The sequence below is a fragment of the Cricetulus griseus genome, chromosome X (genome assembly GCF_003668045.3).
Source record: "Cricetulus griseus strain 17A/GY chromosome X, alternate assembly CriGri-PICRH-1.0, whole genome shotgun sequence".
Classification (NCBI taxonomy): domain Eukaryota; kingdom Metazoa; phylum Chordata; class Mammalia; order Rodentia; family Cricetidae; genus Cricetulus; species Cricetulus griseus.
Window position 1 is genome coordinate 118,348,739 of NC_048604.1, and position 13,216 is coordinate 118,361,954.

At 41.3% G+C, this 13,216-nt stretch overlaps 1 protein-coding gene across 1 annotated transcript in view; it reads right to left on the reverse strand.

Moving 5' to 3' along the window:
- Positions 1–12,898, reverse strand: part of Med14 (mediator complex subunit 14) — an 84,734-nt gene extending 71,836 nt beyond the window's left edge. The window contains 6 exon segments of the mRNA XM_027433168.2: positions 190–319; positions 921–1,094; positions 3,751–3,856; positions 6,012–6,038; positions 12,576–12,702; positions 12,705–12,898. Coding sequence (XP_027288969.1) covers positions 190–319; positions 921–1,094; positions 3,751–3,856; positions 6,012–6,038; positions 12,576–12,702; positions 12,705–12,777 — 637 coding nt within the window. The 5' untranslated portion in view covers positions 12,778–12,898.
- Between the last annotated feature and the right edge of the window lie 318 nt (positions 12,899–13,216).

Consider the following 13,216-nt stretch of genomic DNA (forward strand, 5'->3'; position numbering starts at 1 on the left):
GTTTGTTTGAGACAGGGTTTCTCTGTGTAGCAGCCCTAGGTGTCCTGGAACTAGTTCTGTAGACCAGGCTGGTCTCAAACTCACAGAGATCCACCTTCCTCTGCCTCTCAAGTGCTGGGATTAAAGGCATGCGCCACCACTGATCAGCACAAGAAAATATTCTTACAAAAAAAAATTTTAGGTACATACCCACTGTAAGATTTGCTAGCTGTGGAGGAAGATCTGTTGTTACAAGCCTATGTCTAAGAATCTGATTAAGCTGATGAAGTGTGGCTTGTTTCTCAATTTTGGTAATTGGGTCTGGAGGAATAATTTTATCCTACAAAAAAAAAGAATCTTTAAAATAATATGCAAAAGATGAAATTGTTTACTTGCACTTGTCTTTATACATGTTCTTACTTTACTCAAGAGGACAATACCTATTTCTGTTGTCTACATCCAATAATAGAGACTCTGCATTTGAGTATAATTCTGTAACCTTGGTAAAACCATGTTCTTTATAACAAGTTAATATTACTAATGAGTTCCTCCATTTCCTAAATGTACAGAATACAATAGCACAAAATCATTCAATCTACCATAATACATTTTGAATGCACTTCCAAAATGCTACCACTACGCAATTATTTTCATACTTCAAATAGAAGCTAAATGATATTTGTACATCTGCTTACTCCCAACAAGGACAGGAAAGGGGGAGAAAATGAAGGAGAAAAAAGAGGAAAGAACAGATTCCCCAGATCGATATCTACTCATATCATGACCCCAATTTATTTCAAGCTACCACACTTTTACTTCTAGATTAAAAAAAAAAAAAAACTACATAAACTAGCTTTTAAAATATGGATTTTTCCTATGCTACATAATCCAAACCCAAAGCCTTCAGCTTTTATGAGTACAGAGAGGAGCAAACCACTTACCCTGATACAGGTTGGAAGCCGTGGATAAGAGCCAGTAGTCAGCACATCAATGGCATATGGGATAGCAAAACTAGGCAGGCGTGCGTGGACCAGTGCATCTCTAGCTAATGAGGCCAAGCGATCAGCAGTGTCCACAAACAAGATAGCTTGCTGATCTAAAAAGCTTGAGATCATCTTTAAAGCAAAGAGTAAATAAGCTGCCTTAAAAATTGTTTTCTTAAATATCATTTATATACTCCAAAGCAAGTTTCAAAAGATATCAAAATAGGTAGTTTCATATTTATTTGAAGAAGTATCTATCTCTATGACATTAAAATAGTATTTTTTCATTTCTCCACTTTTGACATCACTCATACATAATATCAAATTTTAGGAAGAGAATAAAGTAAAATGTTTTTACTCTGACAGACTTCTAGTACTAGGTGTCAATGAAGTAGTTAAAATCATGGACTCAAAAAAAAAAAAAAACAATGAAACAAAACAAAAACAAAAACAAAAAAAAACAAAAAAAACAAAAAAAATCATGGACTCCTTGACTGCCTTGATCTAAATTTTAAATCTGTAATTTACTAGCCCTGTCTGCTTGGGCAAAAATGTTAACCTTTCTAAACCTAAGGTTTTCAACAGTAAAATGGAGGTAATGATTCCCAACCTCATGAAGTTGTTCTGAGAATTAAATACATTTCTAGCCTTCAGAACATAGTAAACACTCAGTACATACTGGCAGTACTTTCTGCACAATACAGAAATTCTTTCTACCAGTTCTCTATGCAGTGCAGTAGTGAGTAGAGTAGAGAGAGTAGGCTAAAAAACTATCTCCTTTAAACCTTTAATTCTGTTTTACATCAATACCTAGTATTCCTTTCTCTCATGTCCTTCAAACAAGCTTCTGATGGACAACTTAAACCCTGTCACCCAGAATTAATGTAATAGAGCATCATACAAAGACAGTGATCTGTATCTTTTTCCTCTTCTAGCTATTTTATTATCTAATTTCTACAACTCTAAAATTACTATCACCTTAGAGGTGAGAAAAGTTGATTCACAAGTGAAGACCTTGTTTCAAAGAAACAGAGCTTAATATTAGAAAAGCTAAAACCAGAAAATGGAGATCTGCCTGCCTCTGCCTCCCAAGGGCTAAGATTAAAGGTGTGTGCCACCACTGCTGTCCAGGCTTTTTATTTGTTCCCACTATACAGCTTAACACAAAAGAAATGCTACCTTTTATAACTAGTGCCATGTTCTATCAATGCCACCAACACTAACTTCTTATTCATAGCCATGATAGTACTAAAACACAGTCTCAACTGCTAAACTGGTTTAACTCAGATTTAGGACATTTTAAAAATCTTATTGGGGCTGGAGAGATGGCTCAGCAGTGAAGAGCACTGGCTGCTGTTCCAGAGGACCCAGGTTCAACTCCCAGCACCCAAATGGCAGCTTACAACTCTCTGTAACTCCACTTCCAGGGAACCTGACAACCATGGCAAAACACCAATGCACATTAAAAAAAAAAAAAAAGACAGAAGAATCTTGTTGCTCCAGGCGGTGGTGGCACTTGCCTTTAATCCCAGTACTCAGGAAAAGGCAGGTGGATCTCTACTAGGAAGACAAACCCTGTCTTGAAAAACCAAAAAACAAACACAGAAAACATCTTGTCACTTAACTAGGTTGAGGTGTTGTACACCTTTAATCCCAGCACTTGGGAGACAATAGCAGGCGGATCTCAGTTAAGTTTGAGGCCTGCCTAGTCTATTGATAGAGTTCTGGGACAGCCAGGGCTGTACAGAGAAGCCCTGTCTCAAAAAAAAATCTTATCCCTCACAGGTAAAAATGTTCATAAGACCAAGTTAAAGAAAAGGAAAATCAGAGACCTTCCCTCTGGGAAGATAGGAGATTAATTGAGACATCAGTTTATCTAGTCTGCAGTACTGTGTAATGAAACAGTTGCAGAAGTCAAGATACACTAAAAATCAAATACTAATGCTTTAGTTTTGAGCAACTTATTAATAATCTCATAGATACCAAGTAATCAGTATGCTTTTTAAAACATATTTATACTCCAAAGCTACACAGAGAAACCCTGTCTCAAAGAAAAGAAAAAACATGTTTACACACCAACTATCAATATGGTTAATAATTGTTAAGACTTTGAGCAGCGAATGGACATTTCTCTAAGGAAGAAATACAAATGTCCAATGAACACATACTCAACATCACCAGTGAACAGGGAAATGGATGTTGAAACTCTAGTGGAAGCCAGGCATGGTGGTGCATACCTGTAATCCAGCACTCAAGACACTGAAGCACAAAGATCACAAGTTTGACTTCAGCTTAGGCAACATAGCAAATACAAGGCTAGCCTAGATTGCACAGTGAAATGCTGCCTCAAAATAAAGAGGCAGGGAAATCAGTCAGGAAGGGTGGTGGACAGGATGAATGGACTAGGATTGCTAAACTCAAAGCAATAACATGGATATGAAAAAGATATATTAAAGTCTCCTCATGTAAGGTCTTCCAGGTATCTCCTCTTCCTTTTGGTCAAGTCCAAAAATAAATACCAGGCTTGAGCAGAAATGCATTGTGGAACTTCATAAAGGAAGAATTATTGACAATGGTAATAACACTTAATCAACAGGAGTTAAAGCTAAAATTCTAACTTATGCAAAACATTTAAAGTTATTTTGTTTGTTTCAAAATAGCATGTTGCCATGTACTCTCACTAACCCAGAACTCATGACTCCTTTTACACAGCTTCCTAGGTGCTAAGATCACAGGCATGTCCAGCATTCAAGTTATTTTATAAGTAAAAATCAAAAGGTTAACTCACCGCACACTTTTCTACTTTGCCAGCATCATTAGCCCATTTTACTAAAGCTAATAATCGAACGAAGAGTTGCCGTGTCCGGCTAGCAAACTGCACAATTTCTATTTTCCTGTAAAATAAAATAATCATCATCTGAACCAGCACATTATATTTCACAATTTGTTTCATGTGTGTTTAAGAACAACTAAATTATCCTAAAGTATTTATATAAATATTAATTTCATCTCATTTTTGTATCCTGCCTGTCTGTACCTTTTACCACAGAGCAATAAATCCAATAGGAGTTTTTCCACAATGATTACATTTTTTTTTTACAGGGTTTCTCTGTGGCTTTGGAGGCTGTCCTGGAACTCACTCTGTAGACCAGACTGGTCTCAAACTCACAGAGATCCGCCTGCTTCTGCCTCCCGAGTGCTGGGATTAAAGGCATGCGCCACCAAGGCCGGCAACAATGATTACATTTTGAAACTAATTTTTTATTATAATAAATTATTCCTATAACATACTATTTTCATGGATATGAGGTAGAAGAAGTGAAATGAGTCACAGAGGGGACCAATTTAGGAGCTATGAAGTATAAATTTCATAACTGAAAATACTGGTAACTAGTTATCATTTTGGTTAGAGGAGTTGAAATATATTCTTTACCAGAGCTTTGAACTATGCGCTTCCTACAAAATCAAGGGCTATTTCCCAACTTTTAACAGCATAACTGGAAAAAAAAAAACCTTAACAAGGAACTTTGCTATGAAGCTCTTTATTTGGATGAATTTCAATGGCAAAGTTCATTACCTTAGCCAAATTAAACACAATATGTAGGTCTGTCCATATCTATTTTTATACTGTACTCACTTCTATGCTTTCTCACTCAGCAATCACCAATATTTTTATCATCTCATAAAGCTTTAAGAACTTCATCAAAAACTCTCTGCCTTCTATATGTTAGCTAGACCTCTTCAGAACCACTACACAACTGACAATCATACCTTTCATTGTTTAAGACACTGAAGAGAAGAAAGCATCAACATGCCAGTACTAACGGCAAGACCCAGAATACCAACCTACCTCCAAACACAGTCAAATTTATTAATTTTAATGTGACTTTTCAATGACCTACAAATCCAACCAACGTCTCTGCATCTTGCCAATAACATCACCATGATGCAATGCATCCATGTACGTTTTTGCTGAAGTCTAATGCTGACTGAATACGTCAAAGTCAAGGTGCTATTGAGAGTGCATGAAAACCACACACAACCTGAAAGGCTTCCTTAAGAACAGTCAACACCATGATTACCGGAAACACAAAAAGAAAAGCCAAGGGCGCACTTATGGCTCTTTGTCAGTGTCTGTCAAGGATTATAAAAGAAAACAAGCAAGACTGAGACACAACACATGTGTTAAAAGTACAATAAGATCCTGATGGGGGGGATTGTAGCTCAGAACATAAGGCTCTAACTGGTTCAACACCCAGCACCACACAACCACCTGAACACCACCTACCTTAGGACTTAGTACATTGGTGCTGTCCCTCTCTTACCAACAAATAACTAGGTTTGTCTAGCATTTTTTCCCCTTAATATGCTTCTCTATCAAAAAGATGTCCTTCTCTGCAAACTACTGTAATGTGGTTTTCTGACACCATAATGTCTCAACTGATAAGGTGAATGAGTTAATTCTCCAAAAGCCCAGTGTTCTTTCCTATCCCTACCCCACAATAGGCAGAACAAACCTAGCTTGTTTCCTTCTCTTAAAACTGACCAGCTGCTGGTGGTGGTGGCGGTGGCAGCTCAGGCTTTTAATCCCAGCACTCGGGAGGCAAAGACAGGGGGATCTCTGTGAGTTTGAGACCAGCCTGGTCTACAAGAGCTAGTTCCAGGACAGCCTCCAAAGCCACAGGGAAACCCTGTCTCAAAAAACCAGAAGAAGGAAGAAGAAGAAGGAGAAGAGGAGGAGGAGGAGGAGAAGGAGGAGGAGGAGAAGGAGGAGGAGGAGGAGAAAGAGAAGGAGGAGAAGGAGAAGGAGGAGAAGGAGAAGGAGGAGGAGGAGGAGGAGGAGAGGAGGAGGAGGAGGAGGAGGAGGAAGAAGAAGAAGGCATTCCCTGGTGCTCCTGAATGCTGATTGAATACACAGTTCTAGGTTTCCTTGGGTCTAGGTTCCTAATCCACAGCCCTACACCATCAACAGACTCATCCATACCTATACTAACAGATTAGAAGGGGGAAAAATCAGTGAGAAAGATTTAAGATTTTTTTCATACTCACCTTTCCACATCGGATTTCCTTGGCAATCTAAGAAGAAAAAAAGAAATGGATTAAATATATGGATGCCTTGGTCAAAATGTGGTAATTGCCTGTACTCTGACTCTATTTTGTATCTTCACACTTTCAGAAAAACTGAGCAAACAGTAACTATAGGCTCAAGTGGCTGCTAACTCCCTGCACTGATAAATTAGCAACAATATGGCTGTAAAGTAGAAACTGAGAAAGCAACATTTCTTTCCACTCAAAATGATTCAGAAGATACTGTGTAAACTTCAAACATTTAAAAAGCTCAAGTCCTGGGATGTGGGTGGTTCCACACCTTTTGATCCCAGCACTCAGGAGGCAAAAGCAGGAGAATCTGTTTCAGTTTGAGGCCAGCCTGGTCTACATAGTGAGTTCCAGGACAGCCAGGACTACACAGACACCCTGTCTCTAGAAAATAAATGAATGAGCATCCCAAGTCTCAAATCAGCACATAGTATCAGAGTCAGAAAAAGTATCTTTTAAGACCAAAATGGCTACAGGTGTAGGAATATTGCTTAGTTATCAGCCTCTCTGAACCCAAACCTCTCTGAACACTTTGATTCTTAGCAGTAATCCCATTATGTTATGTTATAGTAGGTGAATCTGAAAGCTAAGGGTGCAATCAATGTTTTATGGCAATTATGACATTGCACAGTGGTTAAATGAAAGATTTATATTATTTATAAATAGAACCAGTAGTGTTCTTGATTTCTTTTTGCTAGTTCTCCAGTACTGATTGCCAGCAACCTCTGTCAACTTTCTCCTTAATAAATTATACTACTTCCAAAGCTTGGAAAGGTCCTAATCAGCCTTCTGAACCTCCACATTCCAGTAACCTGTAGCTCATGGTGTAAGACTCGATGTCCTGAACCCTCAAGCCTGCCCAGCAATAATCAGATCCTGAAGAATGCACCCCAGCTGCTTAATGGTCTCTCTCTCTTTCTCTCTCTCTCTCTCTCTCTCTCTCTCTCTCTCTCCTCTCTCTCTCTCTCTCACACACACACACACACACACACACACACACACACACACACACACACACACAATGTGCTTCATAAACAGAGAAAGGTACAAGGAAGGGAAACCATTAAAGTAAGTTCTGTCTTATTCTCAAGGAAGACATTGGGATCGCTGGAAGCTACAGATATGATCAGAGTGACAGAGGAACTAGGTAGAGAGCTGGGGTATATAATTCAGTGGTAGAGCACCTGCATAGCACATGCCTGGGCTCAATCCCTAGGGGAGAGGTAAGGTTCAGGAAAACCAAGACAGAGGTCAAGGTGCAGGTGGGAGTTTAAACTAAGTATGGGCTGGAAAGGCCGGTATACCAGAAAGTCAAATAGAAACTGAAGGCCTATTAGAAGCCTGCAAATAAGAACCAGGTATGGCAGCACAAACTGTACTCACAAGCACTTGGGAGGCTGAGACAGAAAGAAGGACTGCCACAAGACCAGCCTGGGAAACAGAGTAAGAGCCTGTCGCAAAGATTACAAATAAAAGCAGCCCCTGGTAAATTCCTCTACATGAAAAAAGCTCCTCAGAGTACTCCCTGAGAACCCTTCTCCAGAGAGAGAAAATTGAGGATTAGGGGGATGGGGAGACAGTAGAGCTTAGGGGTAGAATAGGAAAACAGGAACCATTGTTCCAGCTCCTACCTGCCCCCAGAGAACACCAGAAATTCTACCATTTCTAGAACAAAGGACAGGATTTGCTGCCTGCCTCCCTTTTATCCCAATGCTTACACTACTATTTTAAAATCCTTTATGGGGGGCTGGAGAGATGGCTCAGTGGTTAAGAGCACTGACTGCTCTTTCAGAGAATCTGGGTTCAATTCCCAGCACCCACATGGCAGCTCACAACTGTCTGTAATTCCAGTTCCAGAGGACCTGACACCATGGCAAAACACCAATGCATATAAAATAAAAATTAATAAATTAAAATCCTTTATGGAAATCTACCACATGGGGGAAAGCCCTAAGATGCAAATGTTTGCAAGATGGCACAGAACATATTTATTCCATACTTCAGTAAAAGTCTATTGGCTGTAATCCTAGCAAAGAGGTTAAAAAGCAAAGAGCATGTCCCTAAGAAGTAAAGGCAAAAAGTATAAGCATGTGTTAGAGGTGAAGAAGCAGAAGAAAAACAATCTAGAAAAATGGGGCTCAAAACAAATCATCTAAATTATTGAAGCTGGCTTTTTTTTGCTTTGGTTTGGTTTGGTTTTGGGGGGTTTGGGGTTTTTTTGTTTTTTTATTTGCTTTGGTGTGTGTGTGTGTGTGTGTGTGTGTGTGTGTGTGTGTGTGTGTGTGTGTGTGTGTGTGTCTAAGTCTACAAATAGGACATTTGATATTGGTAATGGAGAGGTAGCCACTAATACTCTAAACCTCCCTAGTGACTTGGTCTAAAAAACTAAAACCAGGCAGGATGGTGGTGGCACACGCCTTTAATCCCAGTCCTTGGAAGGCAAAGGCAGGCAGATCTCTAAATTCAAGGCCAGTCTGGTCTATAAGAGCTAGTTCCAGGACAGCCTCCAAAGCCACAGAGAAACCCTGTCTCGAACAACAACAACAAAAAAACCAAACAACTAAACCAAGGAATATAGGTAGCATCAAAGAAATAATCACTTTTTTCCAGGTTATTATCTTATTTTTTGTTTTTTTGTTTTGTTTTTTTGTTTGTTTGTTTGGTTTTTTTTTTGGCTTTTCGAGACAGGGTTTCTCTGTGTAGCTTTGGAGCCTTTGGAGCACTCGCTCTGGAGACCAGGCTGGCCTCAAACTCACAGAGATCCGCCTACCTCTGCCTCCTGAATGTATTTGCCACCATTGCATTCAAAGCTGTTTTTTTATCTTACATGTTTCAAACAGAACCAGATGTTGAAAAACTAAGTACCATGTTCCTCAAGACTTTTACATTAAAGTACATTAACACATTAATTCTGGCAGGAGGATTCAAAGTTCCATGCCAACCTTGACTATAGAAGAGCAAGAGTAGGGCTGGAGAGATGGCTCAGTGGTTAAGAGCACTGACTTCTTCCAGAGGACCGGGGTTTAATTCCTAGCAACAACTGGCTGTAATTTCAACCCCTTTTTCAATTTGTTATGTGACAAATAAAACTTCTTGGTTTTGTTTTTGAGACAGTCTTGCTCTTCTTTTTTTTTAATTTTAATTTTATTTTATGTGCATTGGTATTTTGTCATGGGGTTGTTTATTTAAATACCAAGAATAGCAATGGTGCCAGGGGTGGTTTTAATTCCCAGCAGGGGAATCTCTGTGAGTTCAAAGCCAGCCTGGTCTACACAGTTAGTTCCAGGGCAGTCAGGGTTACACAGAGAAACCCTGTCTGAAAAAAATTAATAATAACAACAACAGTTCAGCAGGGCGGAGGTGGTGCACACCTTTAATCCCAGAGTATGGGGGTCAGAGAAGGCAGATCTTTGTGAGTTCAAGGACAGATAGAACTATTACAGAGAAACTGTGCCTCCAAATAAACAAATAAAAAGTTGCTTTTCCCTTAACTACCCATGGTTTAAAGAAGTATTTCTGAAAATGCATTCATTCATGTACTAAATTTGGTTAAGCCCCAAATACATGCCAGACATTGTTCTTGTCACTGGGAAACCAAAACAAATTAAAACCCTTGTTCTCCTGGATTTTCTATTCCATGGGGGAGGCAGAGTATGTTAATGATGTCTCAAGAAGTAAGCATTATAGGGAAAAAACACCAAAGGAGGAGGACAGAAGGTGTAGAGTTCTTGGAGAAAGTCTTTGATCTAAAATATATGTGAGATTAGAGCTAAAGGAAATGAGAAGGAAAACCACATGTATTTCCAGAAAAAGAGCAGAGGCATCATCCAATTGTAAATTGTGCCAAGAACTACCAAGAAACATCAAGGTTACGACAGGTAGATGGAACAGAAGGAGACTATGAGCATATAAATTAAAAACGTAGAGTACATAAGACAGTTCTCTCAGGGCCTTAAAAGTAAAAGTGACAGCCTGGGTGGTGGTGGAGCACGCCTTTAATCCCAGCACTCAGGAGGCAGAGGCAGGCAGATCTTCGTGAGTTCTAAGCCAGCCTGGTCCACAGAGCAAGTTACAGGACAGGCTCCAAAGCAATACAGAGAAACCCTGTCTCGAAAATAAAAAAAAATAAAAGTAAAAGTGAAATGACCATCATGGTTTGGACAGCACAGTCCCCATGTATGCTTGCTGTTGCTTTTTTTTTTTTTTTTTTGGTGCTTGGTGAGCCAGAGTCAGGAACTGGCAAATGCTCTACCCCTTAGTCTACATTTCCAGCCCACTGGGCATTATTATTGATACATAATACCAAGCAGTCCAAGCTGACAGCAAACTCCCTAAGTTGCCTACAGGCTGTTCTTTAATTTCTGATCCTCCTGCCTTGACCTCCATAGTGTTGGGGCTACAAGTGTTCACTACTGTATTTATATTATAGCATCTTTTTTCCTGTTCAAAGGTATTCTGGTTTAGACCACAAATGTTAGTCTAATGAAGTTATCCTAAAAACTTTTTTCTATGTGTTTTTTTTTTGTGTGTGTCTCTGTGTGGTTTCTTTGTGTGTGTTGGGAGGTGGGAAGGGATTTGTTGGTTTGAGACAGGGTTTTACTGTGTAACACTCACTGTCCTAGACTGTAGATTGACCTGCCTATGCTGAAATTAAAGCCATGTACCACTACATCTGTCTGTGGGGTATTTTTTGAAATAGGGTCTCACTACGTAGCTTGAGACTTGACTAAAGCTTATTTTAGCTTCCCAAATGCTAAGGTCCTAGCCATAAATCTACCACCAACCCCAGCTCCTGGGTTAGATATCGAAATGCATGGATCTGGACACAGAATGTGGAATTCAGCTGAGGTCTATGCTTGAGATACGTGTAGGAATCATCACACAAAATTATTCCACAGTAATAAAACAGATGCCTCTCCATAAACCGGTCCAAAAACTTACAAATAGAACACAATTCAATAAATTTATACAACTCCTCTATAGAAAACCAAATCACTCGATCCATGATCATAGTCTTTTTCCACAGCTATGCACAAGACATATATGAAACTTCTTGTAAGTTTTTTTTTCTGGTTTTTCGAGACAGGATTTCACCATATACCCTAGCTGTCCTGGCACTCTGTAGACCAAGGCCTGAAACACAAAGAGATCCGCCCACCTGTCTTCAGAGTGCTGGGATCAAAGGTGTGAGCCACCACCGCCCAGAATAGTGTATTACTACAAGAACTTCCCAGCACTCAGGAGGCAGAGGCAGGCGGATCTCTGTTGAGTTCAAGACCACCCTGAGCTAGTGCCAGGACAGCCTCCAAAGCCAGAGAAACCCTGTCTCAAAAAAAAAAAAGAAAGAAAACCTCCTAAAGGTGACACCTAGTTCTCTCCCTGTCAGAAGCTGTGGGGAGGGGAGGAGCCACACACCTCTAATCCTAACACTTAGAAAATAGAGGATTTTGCGCTGAAAGAAAAAAATCTCAGTCAAGTGTGTTGATCCACACTAGTAATACCAGCACGAAAGAGGCTGAACCAGAACTGAAGGTTAGAAGACGACCCTGTCTCAAAAAGACCTCTTTTGCGAAGGTTAAGCTTTGTCTCATTCAATAAATATTACATCAAAAATGAAAGGGAATGTTTTACAAGAGTATATGAAGCTGTCTCTAAGTCTTTTAGTCATGGACAACCAAGTATTTAATTCTCCAGTAACAAAGTATCACAAATACTTCCTAATGCCGGCATACTCATGTATTTTCGTGGAAACCTGATGGAGCCTCACAATAGGTAGGTAAAAGATGAAAACTTTTATCAACCTCAGCTAGAAGATGTAAAACAGAGTTCCAAAATTTCACAATGCGTTTTCTTTGCACACTGAGCCTCTTCGCACCCTGAACCATCAGTGTATTCTGCTTGTATTCTGAAGGGATTAACACCCTAATCACGCCTCAAGGCATTTCGTAGGTAACTAGGTGACTGAAATCAGCAGGCTCGTTAGTTAAAAGTATTTTACTTTCACTACATTCAGAGAGACTTCAAACGCTTTCAAATGTCTCAGGACTCAGAATGTAAGATTTTAAACAAAATCTATCTCCTGAGTCCAAAGAGAAACAATTGCAATGTACATTTAAAACATACTGTCAAAAGGCTGTAAAAGCATTTCCCTTCTTTGAGAATCGCGTTCAGTGAGAATTTTACGTAGTCCTGAATGTTTAACTCTCCGCCTTAGGGTTTTAAAAAGATTCCACCAAGAAATCAATAGAGTTCTGCTGAGAACTCAAGACAAAAATCCTAAAGACAATCAGCACAAGAGTAACATGCGCAACCAACCAGCCTCAGTGCTTTCATCGCCAACCAGATCCCCAATACTACTAACCTCCCCCATGTCCCCAGAACCTGAACCCCATGAATACCAAAACCCTACACTAAACAGCCGCGCTCAGTAAACGGCAGGCTCAAGCCTCTATCCGCTCACAGGGCGGGAAGGGCAAGTGGGGAGCCGGGAAGCAGGTATGCGTTCGCGACACTTACAAGTCCGTCAACACCAGAAGCTCCGAGTAGGCCCGGTGCAGCAGAAATTCGATGAGCGTGCTAAGCCGGTAACCAGGGCTAGCCGCGGCCGCAGCTGCTGCCGCTACTGCGGCAGCCGGAGGCGGGGAGCCGGGGCAGACGCGGAGCCGCTGCCGCCGCCCGGAGGGATCAGCTGGTGGTTCTCCAGCTGCACTGGGGCCATGGCGACTCACAGCCCGGCTTGGCACAACCGCCCGAGATGCGGCCCTGGAGCCTCCCCTCCCGGGCTCGGTGACTGCACCGAGGCGGGTGCGGGTTGAGTGGCCGCCGCCTAGCGCCAGGCCGCCTCTGAACAGGAAGCCAAGCCGGGGCTGCGGAGGCCCGCCCCCATGAAGGGCCGGGCCGGCCGGCCACAGGGACACAAGCGCCGGACGGGAGGGCGGAGAGACCGGCCGGCCACCGCTCAAGGGAGCTGGCTTCAGCGACTGCTCAGCGGCCACCCGGCCGGTGGGCTGAAGCGTCCATGTTGCTCGGCCTGGAGCGGAAGTCGCCAGGCAGAACGGAAGGGGAACCCGCGGGAGGCCCTTTCCACTGGCAACCTGTGACTGTTCCCCGCTCTGTGCTGTGGTGGGGGGCAAAGGGAGGGGTGTGTGAGAGGGGGG